The sequence below is a fragment of the Ranitomeya variabilis genome, chromosome 4 (genome assembly GCF_051348905.1).
Source record: "Ranitomeya variabilis isolate aRanVar5 chromosome 4, aRanVar5.hap1, whole genome shotgun sequence".
In the NCBI taxonomy this organism is placed as follows: domain Eukaryota; kingdom Metazoa; phylum Chordata; class Amphibia; order Anura; family Dendrobatidae; genus Ranitomeya; species Ranitomeya variabilis.
In genome coordinates, this window is record NC_135235.1 from 36,211,359 (window position 1) to 36,232,649 (window position 21,291).

A 21,291-nucleotide genomic window follows, 5' to 3' on the forward strand; every position below is an offset into this window, starting at 1 on the left:
TCCCAGCTATTAAAACACTGTGCTATTTTTTTAGTAGCTCAGTGTCTGATTAGACCAAACTAATTGACTTTAATAGTAATTCAAGACCTAATTTCCAGCCCCTGTGAGGTTATTTCAGGAATGAAGTTGAGATCTGTTTATATTTCTTCCTTGTGGGGTGTCTGGATTATGTGGACCCGGTGACCTGCCCTGAGGAATAAATCTCCGATCACTGCCTTTCTATACTTTCTACAGATTTTACTTGCTGATTTCTGAAAACAAAGCAGTGAAGCGTTTCTTGTAATTCTTGGGTTTGTTTCACACATTCCGTTTTCGCTCTTATGGGAGTCTCAATGACCCGGCCACGTTACAGCAGAAACATTCACATCAATCGCTATGTGTAATCAAATATTCATATGTATTATGCAGAATTAATCTTTCTCTGCAAAATCAGGGGGCATAGTGACTTAAAATATCTTTTTGGAGGTCACGATGAATAAATATTTATTTGAGGGCCTAGTGGTTAAAGATCTCTTCAGAGGACACAGTGGATATAGATTTCTTTGAGCAGCAATATTATAACACTGTTGTTTTTAGGGCACACTGCCAGGTTGTGCTGCAGAATCCAGGAGCAGAGGGAAATCTGCAGAGATGAGCTGTGGCTGTGACTGGTAGAAGTCATCCTGGAGGTCTGGACCAGATGGAGAAGAAAAGAATGAGAACTGCAATCAGAGCAGACATCGCCTGTAAGGTAACTGTGTGTAGATATTTGATTGCGCTAATGACTTTGAGTAATCAGTAGTGTAGTCACTTTTCAGTCTGCAGTCTGATGATGTTGGTATCATTTTCATGTTTGTGAATCAACTCCCAGCCTACCCTTACCATTGCATACAGCTGAATTCACATCTACACTGCTCAGTACTGCTATATAATTTCCAACATGCTGCTGCTTCTACATGTCTGTTAACTAAGAAAAATAGAGCAGGAATCCCTCTCTGTGTGCTGGGATGTGTATGGGAAATATCATAGTAGTTCGTTTCCTCCCACCAGCTCAGTGTCAATTGCAAAGGTGAAAACCGGTGAAAATGAAGAATATAAGTCATAAAATGGACAGAAATAGTCTTTCTCCTCATATACACACACTTGACAGCTTATGCTGAACAGTTAAAGTTGTTACCCTATAAGACCCTCATGCACATGACAAGAATATCAGCCAAAACCTCCGATTTTGGCAGGACCAACTCCATAGAAAAAAATACGCATCGGGCAAATTACCGCTATCTAGGATGTTTGGGCGTTGTTAAGCCAGGGATATACTGAGAATTTAGTTCAAATATATACAGTCCAAAGGAATACTAGGAGCAGCATGCAATCTTATGGACTGTAGCTGACAGTCGAAAACTGACAGCTATAGTCACTGTCAGTGACAGCTTAGGCTACTTTCACACTAGCGTCGTGCACTACACGTCGCTATTCGTCGTTTTGTAGAAAAAACGCATCCTGCAAAAGTGTTTGCAGGATGCGTTTTTTCTCCATAGACTTGCATTAGCGACGCAGTGCGACGCATTGCCACACGTGCGACGGTTGCGTCGTGTTGTGTCGGTCCGTCTCCACAAAAAAACGTTGCATGTAAAGTTTTTTGATGCATCGTGACCGTCTTTTCCGACCGCGCATGCGCGGCCGGAACTCCGCCCCCGCCTCCCTGCACCTCACAATGGGGTAGCGGATGCGTTGAAAAACAGCATCCGCTGCCCCCGTTGTGCAGCGCTTTCACTGCTTGCGTCGGTACGTCGCAACGACGCAATTCGTCGTGCGTCGTACGACGCTAGTGTGAAAGTAGCCTTACACTAATTGCTATGGATTAGAATAATTTAGCTATAACCCAGCAGCTCAGTCTTTTTCAGAAACGACTCCATAATTTGACAGTTCTTTGGTCTTAGTCGGGTTGGAAAATGAAAAAAAATGTTAGGAATAAAGAGAAGAACTCCAAGTAAGGCAGTAAGCGAAGCTCCAGGTGCAAGTGTTTCCAGGGACCAGGGTAGACTCAGAGCTGGAGCTGTATGGCCCAGCTGAGTGAGGAACAGCTGCTTACTGATCAGACAATGCAGCAAAGAACAGCACGGCATTGTATTTCCTAATGTACTGTTCCAGCTCGTCCAATACGTCAGAATAGTAGTAGTGTGTCCTGATACCAGACTGGCTGTATCCTAAGTATGAAATACGCTATGGGACTTAAACATGGATAACCCATCTCCTAAAAGTCCCCATACATATTAGAGGGAAGTTGCCTGAACCTGCTGATGGGAAAAGCCTAGGGATAGGGGTCGGGCAGCTGAAATTTCATCTGCCGACCCTTTTGTGTTTGGAGGTGGTAAGCTGGAGCTAGGGGAGTCTGGCAGAGACTTTCTTCCCTCAGCCCATATAGGAGAGTTGGAGGGGATAGCTGTCATCTGAACGAAAGCTCGGTCAACAGCGACCTAATGCATATGGCCATCTGAAAATAAAGGATAACAAATGGTGAAAAATGAACTTCCTATCCTAAATACTATTTCAATTATATAAATTCAATTAGATATAGCAACATACCAGCGAAAACCTCAACAGGCTGCCATTCACTTCACAACCACTGGTGGGGGCAACTATAGACACTGCATAGCATAAACATCTCAAAACAGAGTATCACAAATCATCTTTTTTTTCAAAGTTCTTAACTTCACGTCACTCATCATATATTGAGCTAAGGAAGGATATTGTATGAACCAATTCACTAACAAAAACACCAAGTTTGTAGATATTAAACCTTTAGCTACTCCAGACCAACTAGACTATTCTCATTACTCCTGCCCTATGCAAGATATATATCTGGATACTGCATTTATTCATTTATTTTACTCGCTTATTGATTCCACAGCGCTTTACAGACATCATCATCACTGTCCCCACTGGGGCTCACAATCTAAATACCCCATTAGTAGATCTTTGGAGAGTGGCAGGAAATCCGAGAACCCGGAGGAAACTCATGCAAACACGGGGAGAACATCCAAACTCCTTGCAGATGTTGTCCTTGGTAGGAGTTGAATCCAGGACCACAGCGCTGCGAAGGAACCGTGTTAAACACTGAGCCACCATGCTATACGGCATGAAATTATTTATCTGGTAACACTGTGTATCTGATTGTTGAATGGCTATATGCCAATATTTAGGCTACTCACCTGTCCCGGCTCCAGAGCTGGGCTTTGCTCTATTCTCCTATGGCCAGATCCCTTTTGCTAGTCCACACTAGGTTACTAGGTAATCTAGCAAGAATCTCACCACCATCATTCACGGCTAACTCATGTTGCTATCCACTACCTGTGTATTGAGATAGTATAGTACTCTGCTACCATGTGTTTGTCTGGAGATAAGCCGTACTTTCAACTTTGCTCAGGTCAATCCAGCTGTTCCAGAATTCTGTCCTGCAATCAGCTGTTATTACCAAGCTTAGTATCAGCACATTTTAGTGCTGTTCACACCTTCAACTATGCTGCAACTAGGTACCTGATAACAAACTCACCTCTGCTTTTCTGGTGCTGCCACATCTTAAATTTTGCTGTGTCAAGTTCCTGCTAACAACTAATCTCACCTATCTTGCAGTTGCCGCATCTTCTACTTGGCAGCTCCCATGCAGCCCACCCATTTGGTTCTGCTGCATGTAGTGCTTCCTGCTTCGCTTACCTACCTGCCTGCAGTCCAGCTCTATTGGTCCCCGGTGTTCTACATGCCATCCCGGAAGTGTAGCTCGGCCAGTCACCCTGGCTTACGGTTTAGACTGCACCTTACCAGGTGACCTCTTAACAATTTGGTTCAGATTACCCAGTCTCAGAGGCAACAGCACATATGTCCTTAAAGGTTGTTTTTTTTTTTATCAAAGCCATTTGTCACCTATCAACAGGATATATGATAAATGTCTGATCACTCGGACCTCCACCAAGTGACATAAACAGACATAATCACACATGACCGCTGCTGTACCATACATATCTATGGCACTAAAAAAGATAGGTAAAGCACTGTATTCAGAACCTCCATAAATCCAATATACAGTGAATAAACCAGCCTCCTTCAATCCTGACCACCGTTAAAAAACGGTAGATTAAGACCCCATTCTTATATTCGGTAGGTTACTATCAGTGAATACTTTCTGGCTAAATTCACATGTCTACATAAGAAACTGAAAAGCCGGGACTCATCACAAATCTCCTGACATATGAGGCAATTAGTTCGGGACCGTTGTTGGTCCGGGCAGTGTGGTCCATATACACATGTGAATTCAGCCATATTTGTATATCTTGTCAGAATAATACCTTCACGGAATTTAACAAAATAATTTGGATTCTATTCAGATCCAGTTGGGGAGGGAGGTGAAGGTCACAGGAGAACTATTCACCATGAGGGGGTTAACATATAATGTATTTCAGCTTCTTGCATATTTTTCTTTCTGAATATATGTTTATAGACCAGATAGAGTGAAAATCTCTGTAGAGCAGTAAATTACTTCAGGAGGCTGGAGAGAAAGATGGACGCCTACAGACTAACATTATTCCCAGCCAACTTTACACTGAGGAATGCTAACATGTCAGTTACAGGCTCAATCGATATTTCCAATCTTTCCATCAATGGCGTATACAGAACAGAAGAGTCCTTACCACAGAGTCAAAAGCTGCCCCCCCATTCTGGAGCCTCACGCCATTATACCCAGCCATTCTGGGAATGGACAGCCAACTTTATTGTCCCTTCCATCACCCAATTTCCAGTCCTCAAATAAGAAAAATCCCTGTTCGCTGTGGTGATTGTTCAGAAGGGGCAGCGCCGTACAAGTCCCTCTGCCTGTAAGAAAGAATTGGAGTGCTAACCTGTCCAGATCTTCTTATGGACCATATAACCATCACATGGGCTACCGTTATTAGTGAATAAGTGATAAAAGTTAATGAGTGGTAAATTGAAAAACGTATCATTATGTGAGCACATTATCATTAACTTTCCTAGTTCTTTGGATTTTAAAGACAAGTAGTACTTTTTTAGTGTCCACTGAAATCCTTCAAACTAATAAATGGAAAGCTACAATATTATTGCCATCCATAAACTAATAAATAGTTGGAAAAACATGTAGGGAGACTAAACCACACATCAGTCGTGTGAAAGGAAACCACCCATTGGTGACGCTTCTAGAGGAAGTGGCGTGGTGGAAATTACCCATTGTCGTCACTCCTGGTAACATCTAGAACCAACCATTATTGACAATAGGAATTAAAACCACCGATTGGAGGGGCTGAAACTCGTCAGTGTTGCGAGGGAGCTAACCATTGGCAGCACTCCTGGTAATAAAGGTGTAGGGAAACCACCCATTGATGAATCTCTTAGTGACAACTAGAAAACCCATTGTTGGCACTCTTGGTAACATCCAAAACCACCCACTGAAGGTGCTTAACCACGTGTCAGTGGTGTGGGGGAACTTCTTACTGGCAGCACTCCTGGTGACTGTGAGGTAGGGGATCCACTCATTGGTGGCTCTCTTAGTGACAGATACAGTTGTACTTAAAAGTTTACATACCCCGGCAGAATTTGTGCTTTCTTGGCCTTCTTTCAGAGAACATGAATTATAGCACGAAAACTTTTTCTCCACTCATGGTTAGTGGTTGGGTTAAGCCATTTATTTTCAAACTACTGTGTTTTCTCTTTTTAAATCATAATGACAACCCAAAACATCCAAATGACCCTGATCAAAAGTTCACATACCCCATTTCTTAATACCGTGTATTGCTCCACTAACACCAATGACAGCTTGAAGTCTTTTGTGGTAGTTGTGGATGAGGTTCTTTATTTTCTCAGATGGTAAAGCTGCCCAATCTTCTTGGCAAAAAGCCTCCAGTTCCTGTAAATTCCTAGGCTGTCTAGCATGAATTGTGCGCTTGAGATCTCCCCAGAGTGGCTCAATGATATTGAGGTCAGGAGACTAAGATGGCCACTCCAGAACGTCTGTAAACTTTTGATCAGAGTCACTTGGATGCTTTGGGTTGTCATTATGATTTAAAAGAGAAAACACAGTAGTTTGACAATAAATGGCTTCACCCAACCACTAACCATGACTGGAGAAAAAGTTTTGGTGTTGTCATTCATATACTCTGAATAAAGGCCAAGAAAGCAAAAATTCTGCCGGGGTATGTAAACTTTTGAGCACAACTGTAATGGAATAAAGGTGAAGAAGACCTTTTAGGGAGCCACCCATTTTTGGTACTCTTGGTAGCATCTAGAACCAGCCTTTGGTGGCATTGGGAGATTTAACTACTCAGTTGAGGCGCTGAACCACCCACTAGTGGAGTGGGGGAACTACCCATTGGTGACATTCCATCTGTTGTCCAGATAAAGGAAAAGGGGTGGTGTGGAGGAATTTTAACTTAAATCTATTTAATACGAATCTGTACATAAATAATACAAAAAATTAGAATACCTACTGTTGCCAGGTAACAGCATCCACCGCTCTGCCAGCCACCTTCATAAAGCTGCAATACAAAATAAACTTGTTATAGTACGCAACAGTGTGAAAGTCACAACTACAGTATCTTACCTATCACATGGGATATAGGACAGATAGTTTTCCGAGAACACCTTATAACTAGTAATGAGTGAGTATACTCGTTGCTTGGGTTTTCCCAAGAACGCTTGGGTGGTCTCCGAGTATTTGTTAGTGTTCAGAGATTTAGTTTTCATCACTGCAGCTGAATGATTTACAGCTACTGGCCAGCCTGAGTACATGTGGGGGTTGCCTGGTTGCTAGGGAATCCCCACATGTGTTCAAGCTGTCTAGTAGCTGTAAATCATTCAGCTGAGGCGATGAAAACTAAATCGCCCAGCAGTCATAAATACTCGGAGACCACCCGAGCAACGAGTACACTCGCTCATCACTACTTATAACTTATTGATTGAAATCCCTGGCTTCTCTGGGCTTATGAGTCCATAGGGTGGTCCTGACCACTGATTGAGAGTGGTCTATGTAGGTTTGCCAACACTTTGTGTGACTACAAACTTATGAACCCTCCCAGCGCATGCACTGTGTGATGTGGAGATTCGCCGGTTTCTGACTCGGGGATTGGAGGGTATGTATGAGTTATGCATACTCCTGACTGGCCTCACTCCATACACTTATATTGAGCCGAAGCCACGCCCCTACTAGTGACAGCCATCTGGTGGGCGTATTCAACTAGAGGGCATCGCCTCGCTTCATGCAAGTGTATTGAGAGCGAGGCCGCGAGTATATATAACTCATACATACCCTCCTTTCCTGAGTCAAAACCGGTGAATCCCAGCAACGCACAGTGCATGTTCTAGCGGAATTCATAAGTCTGAAGTCACACAGAGTGACCATATACTTATCAATTTAGACCAGACAACCCCTTTAAACCCTTAAGGATTGGGCCAAATTTGGCAAAACAACTTTTTTTTATTTTCTTCTTCACACTCTGGGAGGTTATAACTGGTTGTACGTTATGTAGATGTTTCATTTATACTTATTTTTATTTTTGCAATAATATAAAAAGCCAATTGGGCTGCAGTTTTCATTTATATCTTTTGCTCAGTACGGCCATCATCATAAATAGTGCTATGAATTTATTGTAGCGAAAAAACAGAAATGTATAGCCAGCTGACCCAACACAGTTCTCGTAATCCAGGAGCATGGAAATCTGTTCTGACCAAACTCGTATGCCCAAAAGAAAAGAGGAAAAATTGCTTCCAGCTACTGGTAAAAACTTGACTTTACTAGAAAATTTAAAACTGGTTAGTACATGCAAATTCCAAAAAATACGGTCATGTAAAGTAGCTGCGCATTTCATATGGACCCCAGCATCCTTTGCCCAAGCCATGACCATATTTTTTGGAATCCACATGTAATAAGCCGTTTTCGTTTTTTTAATAAAGCCGCGTTTTTACTGGGAGCTGGAAGCAACATTTTCTCTTTTCCTATAAATGTATTGTACAGGTTACGGCATTTTACGTCTTGGGATTTATAGTGTATTGATTGTACTTTATATAAATGTTAATTGTTAACCCATAATGTAGTGCGATAGATACAGTGGTTTGCGAATGTATTCACCTCCTTGGCTTTTTACCTATTTTGTCACATTACAACCTGTGTTGAAATATTTTTGCAATCCGATTTGTGTGTTATGAGCATAAAAGAAATCTGCAAAATTTCAGGAAAAGTATTACCAAACTTTGGCTTCAGCTGTTCCCTCTGCTGTACTAACATAAGTCTAACATATAAAAGCATATACAATCATTATTATTATTTTTATTTATTTTAATTTTTTTTACAAATGAGTGGCTAGAAGCATGCAGTACGTTAACTATAGGCTCTTTATTCTATATATCTAGTTTTTGCAATAAAATAAAAGTACTTACTTGTTACTGATGTTCTCCGCAGATCTACTCTTTAGAATAATTCCGCACTTCCGTAGACCTGGCAACCACTGTGCAGACTATAAGTGCATGTGGACACATGTGTCTGTCAACATCAGCCCCTTTTTCCCCAATCGCGTTGATCCCATGTTACCGCCTTCAGTTTCACCTTTGACCGGCTGTTGGACCAAGGGGATCTGAAGATAAAGTGGAGTATGCTGGGTAAGTGCAGGTTTGTAGAGATGATCAATGCAGAGAACATCAGTCACAAGGAATTACAAAAAAGGGAGAACGGAGCAGATTACGATAAGCATTTCTAGTAGGACTCATCGAAACATTGTAGTGGTTCTCTGTGAAATATCGTTTTACCTGAATTCATAATTTATCAAACTCAGTGATCAAGATGTCAGAAGATAAAGATAATGATAAAAACTTTAGGGGCCCGATTCATCACTTGTGATTTATTGTTGCATCTTTTCTTTTCTTGCCTTGTAGTAGTCACTGACATTTTTATTTTTACCAAATTCTTCAAATTTGTCCATGTGATTTACGTATTTGGTGCAAAATCAAAAATATTCTTTATTTTTGTGTTTAAGTTTTTTATTTTTTGGGCGACTTTTCAGCACCAAAAGTTGAAAATCCTTTAAAAAAGTGGCAAAAATGCACTAAACAGAAAACTCTGCCATAAAGCTTCTCCAGAGAGAAAAGATGGGGGGGAGATACTGGAGCGAGATGCACACAAAAATGCGACATTTGGTAAAAGTCGCATTTAATGAATGTCTAAATAATAAAAATAAAAAATAAAGACTTAACAAAATAATGATAATTTAAAAGGTAGCAGAAACAGTACAGAGAATAAGGTACAAATACTAGAGTCACTAAAAAAGAGCAAATGGAGAATTGGAGAAAGAAGAGCAAATTATTCCAGAAAACTGGAGAAACAGCAATGATGAATTGGTTGCCTATGACTTTGCGACTGTTTTTCAAAAAATCTATGGGACAATAAATCAGGAGAGAATTTTTTCAAGTCAGTTTTGCTAGTGGCTATTTTGTGGTCATTTATGAAAATGTTGCACAGTGTGTTAATTTTTGGTGCCTCTTTACTTATAAAACTGCTTTATAGAACTGATGTTCTGCTTTTCATAATAACCTTCAAAATGTGAAGTTTGCAGAAAATAAATGGCCACTGATTGGCTTCAGAGGTTCCCTGAAGACCCTCGCTGGGAAGCGAATATGGGTTCTTCTTTATTACTTACACCACTCTGTGACCTTTATGTATAATATTTAGAGAAGGGGACAGGCTCTTTAAGGAACAAACTTGTCCAAAAAAGGACCTTTGGACTGTCCTGTAAGAATTCTAACTGCTGCTTGTACATATGACATGAACACAGAAGTTATCTAATGCTTTCTAGAAAAATATCACCGAGAAGTTGCTTTTACAATGTAACAAGGTTCTATAGGCTTACATTGTAAGGGCTCGTGCACATGACCGTAAAAATTGGAAGAGTACTATCTGCCATTTTGACAGGTAGCACTCATCCCCATGTTATTCAATGAGACTATGCACTTGTCCAATTTTTTTCCTAGGATTGAGTGGTCCAAGGGAAAAAATTGCAGAATTGCCTCCTATAATCTAAATCCCCTCGGAAATTCAAGTCTTTGGGTCCTTTGAAAAAATGAAGACATTCGAGTGTAGTACGATTTTTACGGACAGACAGAATGGAGAGGATTGAGAAACTTTTTGTTTCTTTTATTCTCCACATCCAAGAAAATGGGATAACACTCTGATCACCCTATGATCAAACTCTGATCAGAGTGTGAGTAACATAATCAGACCTGGAGAGTCTGAATTGTCTGTACGGGACTCAGAAGAGCAGAGGAACGCAGTGGATACTGAAGAAGAAAGTGTTTGGGGAGTCTATTAACACACTGATACTACGCTAACAATAACACAGATTTAGGAAATAAAAAAAAGCACAAAAGGAGTGCTTCTTTAAAAATCTGCTTTGAAAGGCTGCTCTAACCAGAAAACAAACTCAAACACTATTTACAAACACTCTCATTGTCAGAGCATTTGGAACAGGAGGAAAGAAGCTGACAAAAGGCGGAGTATTTGTAAATAGTGTTTGAATCCTACTAGAGAAGCAGTTCAAAGCAGCTTCTAAAAGACACAAAAATAAGACAGATACGTTCCAACAATGAGCTTTTGTTGCATTTTTAATGCAAAGATTTTTTGCTGTGTCAAAAATGGAACACCTTACAGTTTGTTTATTTAGAAATCTCATGTTCACTGCGCTTCTTTTTAACACAGCGAGAGTAAACTTGCTGCGGTGCGTGTTTGAAATTTGCCGAGTTTCCTGTGTGGAATTTCCCCATAGATTTGCATTAGGCGCGGAAATTCCGCAGGTAAAAAACGCAGATGTGTTATAAGTTTTTTTTTGTGGAGGAAATGCATAAAAAACGCATGTAATCCACACCTATGTATGTCAATAAAGTTTTGTCAAAGCCAAATACCATCAAGTTTCAAAAACAGAGTATCTTTACTTACAGGTTGACATACTAACCAGAGACAAAAAAATGCAGAGTCAAAAAATTAATGTTAAAAAAGTACACAAAAACGCAATAAAACACACACACAAAATAATAGGTGCAGAAAGGGAGCAGAAATTCAGCAACATCAAAAACTGAACAAAAGTTCATCATGGAAGCGTAACATTACAGTAGGTATCCACTGAATCGAAGCAGCCCGTACAACACATTGAAATCGCAATTTACAGTGTTGCGAAAAAAAGGCTTTTAAAAAGGTAGAAAAACAGTGGTGGACAGAAAAACAATAGAAATTAAGTGTTAATATGCTAAGTGCACAAAAACAAGATGTCAGCTACATCAGTGTAGATATAAAAAAGTTAACAGAATGTGGTCAGACAACAACACCCTGCACCACAAAGGTCAAAATAAGCAGCGTTCTCAAGGACTGTATTGGAAAGGGTAAAAGCTGCTGATAATGTCTTTTTATATATTGCATATCTTTTGCTCTTTTTTATATGTTTCTTTCGCACGTGCACTGTATTTATTATAATTTCAGTAATCTGTATCACTTCATTTAACCATTGTACGTGGATCCATTTATCTTACAGCTGTGAATCCGTTATAAGACAACGTTTGTTCTAAAGAGAGTCCTGATTTTACTTATTAGTTGTAACAAGTCAGGTTTATGGATGAAATTGCAGTGATGACAGTTCCACTTGAACTCAATACTAAACCTTCTCAGCATGTAACCGTATATTAATATGTGCAGATTGCAGACATATGGCATGTATGGATACAGTATTCTGGATTAGAGATGTAACTTGATTCTAGGCCCCTAAATATGACATGTGACAGTGCACCCCTCCTACCATGTGCGATTTATAATGCTGGTGTCTTCTTAGAGAAGCTTTTTTTCCCCGAAAGGGTTGTTCAGGCTTGAGACAAAAGTCTGCAGTCACTCGACAACAGACTGCAGATTTCTGAATTGTGATAGCATGTGGTGTGTACGCTGTCAGCAGTCCTTGATATTCCCCGTGCTAGTACTTGCAGTCACATGCCGACTAGTCTTTTCTGGCTTCTCTCAATTTACTTCTACTGAGAGAAGCCAAATCAGTCTAGTCGGTATGTGACCGAAAGTATGTAAATCGCATACATGGCTAGCACAAGAAAAAATGGGGAATTGTTGTGAATTAGACTTTTTGGCTCCCTCTTGTGGTTACTAGTGATATGACTCTGGGATTTTCTTCCCTCAGTTTGCACCCAGCTGGGTCGTTAGTTCAGGGGTGTTGCTATATAAACCTCCTGGAACCTTAGTCCAGTGCCTGGCATCGTTGTAATCAGACACATTCTGTTTGCTCCTATCTGCTGGTCCTGGTTCGTGCAAAATTAAGCTAAGTCCTGCTTCTTTGTTTTTTGGGTTATTTGCTTGCTCTCATTTTTGTCCAGCTTGTACTAAATGTGATTCCTGATCTTGCTGGAAGCTCTAGGGGGCTGGTGTTCTCCCCCCGGGCCGTTAGACGGTTCGGGGGTTCTTGAATTTCCAGTGTGGATATTTTTGATATGGTTTTTGCTGACCATATAAGTTATCTTTCTATATTCTGCTATTAGCTAGTGGGCCTCTCTTTGCTAAATACCGAGCTCATTCTTATGTTTGTCTTTTCCTTTTACCTCACCGTTATTATTTGTTGGGGGCTTGTATCCAACTTTTGGGGTCTATTCTCTGGAGGCAAGAAAGGTCTTTCTTTTCCCTTCTAGGGTTAGCTAGTTCTCCGGCTGGCGCGAGACGTCTAGAACCAATGTAGGAACGTTCCCCGGCTGCTGTTATTTGTGGTGCTAGGATTAGATATATGGTCAGCCCAGTTACCACTGCCCTATGAGCTGGTTTTTTGTGTTTGCAGACTTAGAAATTATTTCTGAGACCCTCTGCCATTGGGGTCATAACAGGGAATACCAGCAAATCATGAAGGCATGCTTATCACATACTATCACGATTCTGTAGTCACACAAAGTAACTACATACTTTTTTCCCAAGCGTGGACAACACCTTTATGCTTACTAGTGATAAGTGAGTATGCTCGTTACTCGGGTTTCTCCGAGCATGCTCGGGTGGTCTTCGAGTATTTTGAAGTGCTCGGAGATTTAGATTGTGAGCCCTTACGGGGACAGCGATGATAATGTGTGCAAACTGTAAAGCGCTGCGGAATATGTTAGCGCTATATAAAAATAAAGATTATTATTATTATTATTGTCTGTTTGTTAGGGAATTCCCACATGTAATCAGCCTGTCTAGGAGCCACAAATCATGCAGCTCCAGCGACAAACTAAATCTCCGAGCACACCAAAATACTTGGAGATCACCAGAGCATGCTCGGAGAAACCCGAGTAACGAGTATACTCGCTCATCACTAATGCTTACATGCCCAGAATGTCCAACTAAAAATAAAAAATATCTGTACTCATAATAAATAGATCTTACTATATAGCATTAATAATGCAGTCCCGGTTTCCCAATATTAGTGCAGTGTCCAGTTCCATTTTTCTTTACTGAAAGTGCAGCTACTGGAAGAATATGACTTTATTTCGTCCCAGGAGCTGCTGGCTTTCAGTAATGGGGCGAGCAGTAAGACTTCTTACTATATTGTGATGGGGTTGTACATACACCCTAGCACTTTGACTGACAGTTCGCTCTGCACAGATGTGCTGAAGAGGGGCTGTCAATCAAAGTGCAGGGGCGTGCTTCCAACTGCCGCTCACAGTATAGTCAGCGATGCTGTGACCGGTGATTGTAGCTGTGCACGTCCCCATGACTGAAAGTCGGCGGCTCCTGGCAGCATTTAAGGAATGTTTCTTCCAGTAGCCGCACTTTCAGTGACCGGGCGGCATTGAAATGCCATTTATCTGCAGATCAACCCTATTACCTTCATTTGAATTCTACAGTAAAAGTTTTCAAAACTATATCTAAGGTTTTAGTATTTTATATCCTAATCCTGAAGAACTAATATGTTACATAAAGCATCTTGACAATAATCCTGTTGGGTCAATAAAAAAAGCACAAGCACTACAGCGAATATTATTAGCAAGTAAAGACGGCTGACTACATCTGCCAGAACGGTGATTTGTGGGTTCGTTACTGGAGCAATAAACATCGGCCTTGGGATCTCTGTGCAGCAATAAAGTAGAACTTAAGACTGGTTAAGAAGTAGATGACAGATACAATTCAACAGAGCTTAGCTGCAGCAACTTCAGGAAACTCAGTGTAAAAGTCGCGGCAGGGATCAGTTTAGCGATAGAGCACTTTAAATTTTGAAACAATTAGAAGGTTCTCCTGCAAATAAGGTGATGACAGGGTGTCCCCCCGCAGAGAATCCCAGCGATTAGCTTTAGTCTATGATAGAATCTATCAAATGTTCAATTTCTCTGCAGCCCCACCACCAGACAACTAAAGCGTTACACAGTTCCCGATCAGTTACCTGTGTAATGCATAGACAGGCTCAGGAGCTCAGCGTTAGCTGCTTTATACAGCCAGCACCTGCCTATAACAGCAGCGACTGGAGCTTGCTCTGATCACTGCTGGTTATCCATTTAGATGCAGCTGTCAATCACTGGTTCAGTTACCAATACATGTGCGTTGCAGCGCTCATTGGATCCCTACAATGTGATCACCAAGTACCGTTTGCCATCACCCTGCTGTACTCCCATGAAGTCCTTGACAGTGGCTGGGCTTCATAGGAGACCAGTAATTTTCCTATATACAGAAATACTACACCTATAGTACAAGCAATTGAACAATTGTAAATTCAAGGCCACCGGCGGGGAAGATAACGTGAAAATTAATAAAGTGTTTTTAAGAATGTTAAAAAAAGTAAAAGAAAAATATAACAGTTACGGTAGTATCAATCGTCTCCCCCTTTTCCCAATTATTTTTCATTTTTCATTCATAAATGTCCGATCTATGAAATTCTAAAATTAATTAGCCCATATGATAAACCTATCAAAGAAAATACAGGATTTCTCAGAATATGACTATATATTTTTTTTTTCTTTACAAAGTTCTGAATTTTTTTAACTACTCAAATTCAAAGTTTGCAATCGTGGTAATCGTGCTAACCTGTTACTTCACAATTAGCAACTAAAAACGACCCCCCTTAAAAAAAAAAAAAGTGGCGTAAGTGTGGTGTGTTTTTTTTTTTACATTTTTCTTACCATTTTACCCAACTGGGAATGATATAATTTGTCGTATCACACACTGTATATCTGTCTGTATACACTGAAAACATGAAGTGTGATTTTATCATTGTGTTAGTAGCATGATAGATAATGACACTCTTGTACCAGCTGTCATACGTGCCAGGGATGGCTTTGCCTTCCCCCATGGTCTTCTCAGACATGGGGTCTTTTTAGGAACACTGCTGGAGAGGATGTAGCTCCACACTTCAGTAAATGTCCTCCTAACTGTTTGATTCCCATGATTCGGGCATTTGGCCAGTCTACCTCTTCCAGTCACACATGATGATCGGGGTGTAAATACAGAGGATCTTTTTCCATCTGTCATCACTTCTGAATTACCAGCATAAATTTGCTGCACAATTACAGTAAATGTATAAATTAATGACTTGGCTTTTTCTGCCTAGTTTGTAACCTTAGAAGTTGTCACTGACAAAGTGGAGTCAGGTTCACACTTCGGTTTGCATGAGTTTCCTAATTTAATTACCCCCCCATCTCAATGATAAGAAAAATTTGATCTTGATGGAACCGATCAAGAGTGAAAAATGTTGCACTTTGGCATCAATTTTAGCTCTATAGAAATTAGTAATATTGGTTAACTTAGCAAAAAAAAATAATGCAACCAGATTTGAAATTACAGGAGTTGTAAAACAGGCTGACATGTCCGTTTCTTTTGCTGGCAGCACCGTCCTGAAAACATCCCACACACGTGCACTCTGATGATACATGGATGTCATTAGTGTGACACGTACTGTCACCTGGGACAAATAATACAGTTAGCACTGTTCCCAGGCGCCGGGTGCTAAATCAAACTCTCATCACTGTTGCCTGGTCTCCATGCGATCAATGTGACAAGGCGACAATGATGGTAACTGTAGTCTGTATGTGTAGTGTGTATTACATAAATAATGAATTTAAAAAAACTGCATAATTTTCATAACCAGCTAAGGGAAAGCCGACGGCTGGGAGCTGATGTAAATATTCTGGGATGGGGCCAATAACCATTAAGATTCCCAGGCTATTAATATCAGCTCACAGCTGTTTGCTTAGCCTTTACTGGTTATTATAGGGGAGACCCAAAAAGAAAATGACATGGGGTCCCCTCTATATTTACTCACCAGCAAAGGCTAAACAGACAGCTGCTGGTTGATATTAATAGCCTAGGAAGGGGCCATGGATATTGACCCCCTCCCAGGCTAAGAACATCAGCTTTCAGCTGCGCCAATTCTGGCGCTTAGTCTCTGCTCTCCCCACTTGACATGCTGCAATGGCAAGTTGGGTAATATTTGTGAGGTTGATGTCAGCTGTTTTATGGCCGCTGCGTGAGAGCTGCTGCCTGTGACCGGCGGTAACCTTAATTACGTCACCGCTCAGCACAGTTTCTCATGCTCAGCTCAGTGCGTTTCTGGCTGGCGTAGAGATCGGTCGCATCACTGATGTCAACGAGAACCAAACCATCTGGATCAACGTGGGACAGGAATATTTATTGAATTATCGGACAGGTGAATGTAAGTTTGCTTTTTTATTTCATTTTTTTTATTTAAAAATAATAATAAATAATAACAATAATTTTATTTATATAGGGCCAACATATTCCGCAGCGCTTTACATATTATAGAGGGGATTTGTACAGACAATAGACATTACAGCATAACAAAAATCACAGTTCAAAATAGATACCAAGAATAGTGAGGGCCCTGCTCGCAAGCTTACAATCTATAGGAAAAAGGAAGACACGAGAGGTGGATGGTAACAATTGATTTGTTGTTCGGACTGTCATGAATCCCCAATGGCTAGGGATAGCACAGGATAAGCAAAGTATAATAAATATCGGACGAGCTCTAGGGTGATGGAACCTGGGCTGACCGCTGCCCTACGCCTGACAAACGCAACTAGAGATAGCCAGGGAGCGTGCCTACGTTGGTTCTAGACGCCACGCACCAGCCTAAGAGCTAACTAGTACTGCAGAGAAAACAAAGACCTCACTTGCCTCCAGAGGAATTAACCCCAAAGGTATAGTTGCCCCCCACATGTATTGACGGTGAAATGAGAGGAAGGCACACACATAGAGATGATGTATATAGCTTTAGCAAATAGAGGCCCGCTGAAAACTAGAAAGCAGAATGACACAAAAGGGGACTGAGCGGTCAGCAAAAAACCCTAATCAAAAAAACCATCCTGAGATTACAAGAACCCATGTGCCAACTCATGACACATGGGGAGAACCTCAGTCCACTAGAGCAACCAGCTAACAAAGAGACATTCTAAGCAAGCTGGACAAAAAACCAAAAAACTGAAAATCAGCACTTAGCTTATCCTGAAAGATCTGGGAGCAGGTAGGCAGGAACCAAACAGAGCACATCTGAACACATTGATAGCCGGCAAGGGAAATGACAGAAAGGCCAGGTAAAATAGGAAACACCCAGCCTCTGATGGACAGATGGAAACCAAAGGCCGCAACCCACCAAAGTCATGCAGTACCAGCAGTAACCACCAGAGGGAGCCCGCAAACAGAATCCACAACAGTACCCCCCCCTTGAGGAGGGGTCACCGAACCCTCACGAGAACCCCCAGGGCGATCAGGGTGAGCTCTATGGAAGGCGCGGACCAAATCAGTTGCATGAACATCGGAGGCGACCACCCAGGAATTGTCCTCCTGACCATAACCCTTCCACTTAACCAAATACTGGAGTTTGCGTCTGGAAACACGAGAATCCAAGATCTTTTCAACAACATACTCCAATTCTCCCTCCACCAGCACCGGAGCAGGAGGTTCGACCGAAGGAACAACAGGCACCTCATACCTCCGCAACAACGACCGATGGAACACATTATGAATAGCGAACGATGCTGGGAGATCCAAACGGAAAGATACAGGGTTAAGAATCTCCGAGATCCTATAAGGACCGATGAACCGAGGCTTGAACTTAGGAGAAGAGACCTTCATAGGGACAAAACGAGAAGACAACCACACCAAGTCCCCAACAAGAAGTCGGGGACCCACGCGGCGACGGCGATTAGCAAACTGCTGAGTCTTCTCCTGAGATAACTTCAAATTGTCCACCACCTGATTCCAAATGTGATGTAGCCTGTCCACCACCACGTCCACTCCAGGACAATCCGAAGACTCCACCTGACCAGAGGAAAAACGAGGATGAAACCCCGAATTACAAAAAAAAGGAGAGACCAACGTGGCCGAACTAGCCCGATTATTAAGAGCAAATTCGGCCAGTGGCAAAAAAGCAACCCAGTCATCCTGATTAGCAGAAACAAAACACCTCAAATAAGTTTCCAAGGTCTGATTAGTTCGCTCCGTCTGGCCATTCGTCTGAGGATGGAATGCAGACGAGAAAGACAAATCAATGCCCATCTTGGCACAAAACGTCCGCCAAAATCTAGACACAAACTGGGATCCCCTGTCAGAAACGATGTTCTCCGGAATCCCATGCAAACGAACCACGTTCTGAAAAAACAAAGGAACCAACTCAGAGGAGGAGGGCAACTTAGGCAAGGGCACCAAATGAACCATCTTAGAAAAGCGGTCACACACAACCCAGATAACGGACATTTTCTGTGAAACCGGGAGATCAGAAATAAAATCCATGGAAATGTGCGTCCAAGGCCTCTTCGGGATGGGCAAGGATAACAACAACCCACTAGCCCGTGAACAGCAAGGCTTAGCTCAAGCACACACTTCACAAGACTGCACAAAGGTACGCACATCCCTAGACAAGGAAGGCCACCAAAAAGACCTGGCCACCAAGTCTCTTGTACCAAATATTCCAGGATGACCAGCCAACACAGAAGAATGGACCTCGGAGATGACTCTACTGGTCCAATCATCCGGAACAAACAGTCTTTCTGGTGGACATCGATCCGGTTTATCCACCTGAAACTCCTGCAATGCGCGTCGCAAGTCTGGGGATACGGCGGACAATATTACCCCATCCCTAAGGATACCAGCAGGCCCAGTGTCTCCAGGAGAGTCAGGCACAAAACTCCTGGAAAGAGCATCTGCCTTCACATTCTTTGAACCTGGCAGGTATGAAACCACGAAATTGAAACGAGAAAAAAATAACGACCAACGAGCCTGTCTAGGATTCAAACGCCTGGCAGACTCAAGGTAAATGAGATTCTTGTGATCAGTCAAGACCACCACGCGATGTTTAGCACCCTCAAGCCAATGACGCCACTCCTCAAATGCCCACTTCATGGCCAAAAGCTCCCGATTACCCACATCATAATTGCGCTCGGCGGGCGAGAATTTTCTAGAGAAGAAAGCACATGGCTTCATCACCGAGCCATTAGAACTTCTCTGTGACAAAACCGCCCCCGCTCCAATCTCGGAAGCATCAACCTCCACCTGAAAAGGAAGTGAAACATCTGGTTGACACAACACAGGAGCAGAAGAAAACCGGCGCTTAAGTTCCCGAAAGGCCTCCACGGCCGCAGGAGACCAATCAGCAACATCAGCACCCTTTTTAGTCAAATCAGTCAAAGGTTTAACAATACTGGAAAAATTAGCAATGAACCGACGATAAAAATTAGCAAACCCCAAGAACTTCTGAAGGCTCTTAACAGATGTAGGTTGTGTCCAGTCACAAATAGCCTGAACCTTAACGGGATCCATCTCAATAGTAGAAGGAGAAAAAATGTACCCCAAAAAAGAAATCTTCTGGACTCCGAAGAGACACTTTGAGCCCTTCACAAACAGAGAATTGGCCCGCAAAACCTGAAACACCTTCCTGACCTGTAGAACATGAGACTCCCAGTCATCAGAAAACACCAAAATATCATCCAAATACACAATCATAAACTTATCCAGATATTCACGGAAAATATTGTGCATAAAGGACTGAAAGACTGACGGAGCATTGGAGAGTCCAAAAGGCATTACCAAATACTCAAAATGGCCCTCAGGCGTATTAAATGCAGTTTTCCACTCATCACCCTGTTTTATCCGCACCAGATTATACGCACCACGAAGATCTATTTTAGTGAACCACCTAGCCCCCTTAATGCAAGCAAACAAATCCGTAAATAATGGCAATGGATACTGGTATTTGACTGTAATCTTATTCAGAAGGCGATAATCTATACAAGGCCTCAGGGAACCATCTTTTTTTGCCACGAAAAAAAAACCTGCTCCCAGAGGGGACGAAGATGGACGAATATGTCCCTTTTCCAAGGACTCCTTAATATAATTCCGCATAGCAGTATGCTCTGGCAGTGACAGATTAAATAAACGACCCTTAGGGAACTTACTGCCAGGAATCAATTCTATAGCACAGTCACACTCTCTATGAGGAGGGAGCGAATTGAGCTTAGGCTCCTCAAAAACATCCCTATAATCCGACAAAAACGCAGGGATCTCCGAAGGAGTAGATGAAGCGATAGAAATCGGAGGTGCATCATCATGAACCCCCTGACATCCCCAGCTTAGCACAGACATTGTTTTCCAGTCCAGGACAGGATTATGAGTTTGTAACCATGGCAGACCAAGCACTAGTACATCATGTAAATTATACAGTACAAGGAAGCGAATCACCTCCTGATGAACGGGAGTCATGCGCATGGTCACTTGTGTCCAATACTGCGGTTTATTCATAGCCAATGGTGTAGAATCAATTCCCTTCAGAGGAATAGGAACTTCCAGAGGCTCTAGACTAAAACCGCAGCGTTTAGCAAATGACCAATCCATAAGACTCAGGGCAGCGCCTGAATCCACATAGGCATCGACGGAAATGGAAGACAGTGAAAAAATCAGAGTCACAGACAAAATGAACTTAGACTGCAGAGTATCAATGGCAAAAGATTTATCAACCCTTTTTGTGCGTTTAGAGCATGCTGATATAACATGAGCTGAATCACCACAATAAAAACACAAACCATTTTTCCGCCTATAATTTTGCCGTTCACTTCTGGACTGAATTCTATCACATTGCATAGACTCAGGTGCCTGTTCAGAAGACACCGCCAACTGGTGCACGGGTTTGCGCTCCCGTAAACGCCGATCAATCTGAATGGCCATAGCCATAGACTCATTCAGACCTGTAGGCGCAGGGAACCCCACCATAATATCCTTAATGGCCTCAGAAAGACCATTTCTGAAGTTTGCAGCCAGGG

The 21,291-nt window shown here is 41.9% G+C and overlaps 1 protein-coding gene across 1 annotated transcript in view; it reads right to left on the reverse strand.

The window, feature by feature from the left end:
* The window catches only part of HPSE2 (heparanase 2 (inactive)), a 412,602-nt gene that overhangs the window by 125,415 nt on the left and 265,896 nt on the right, over nucleotides 1–21,291 (reverse strand). Inside the window, exon 6 of the mRNA XM_077258334.1 lies at nucleotides 6,471–6,518. Within this exon, the coding sequence (XP_077114449.1) occupies nucleotides 6,471–6,518 (48 nt within the window). The remainder of the gene's footprint in view (nucleotides 1–6,470; nucleotides 6,519–21,291) is intronic.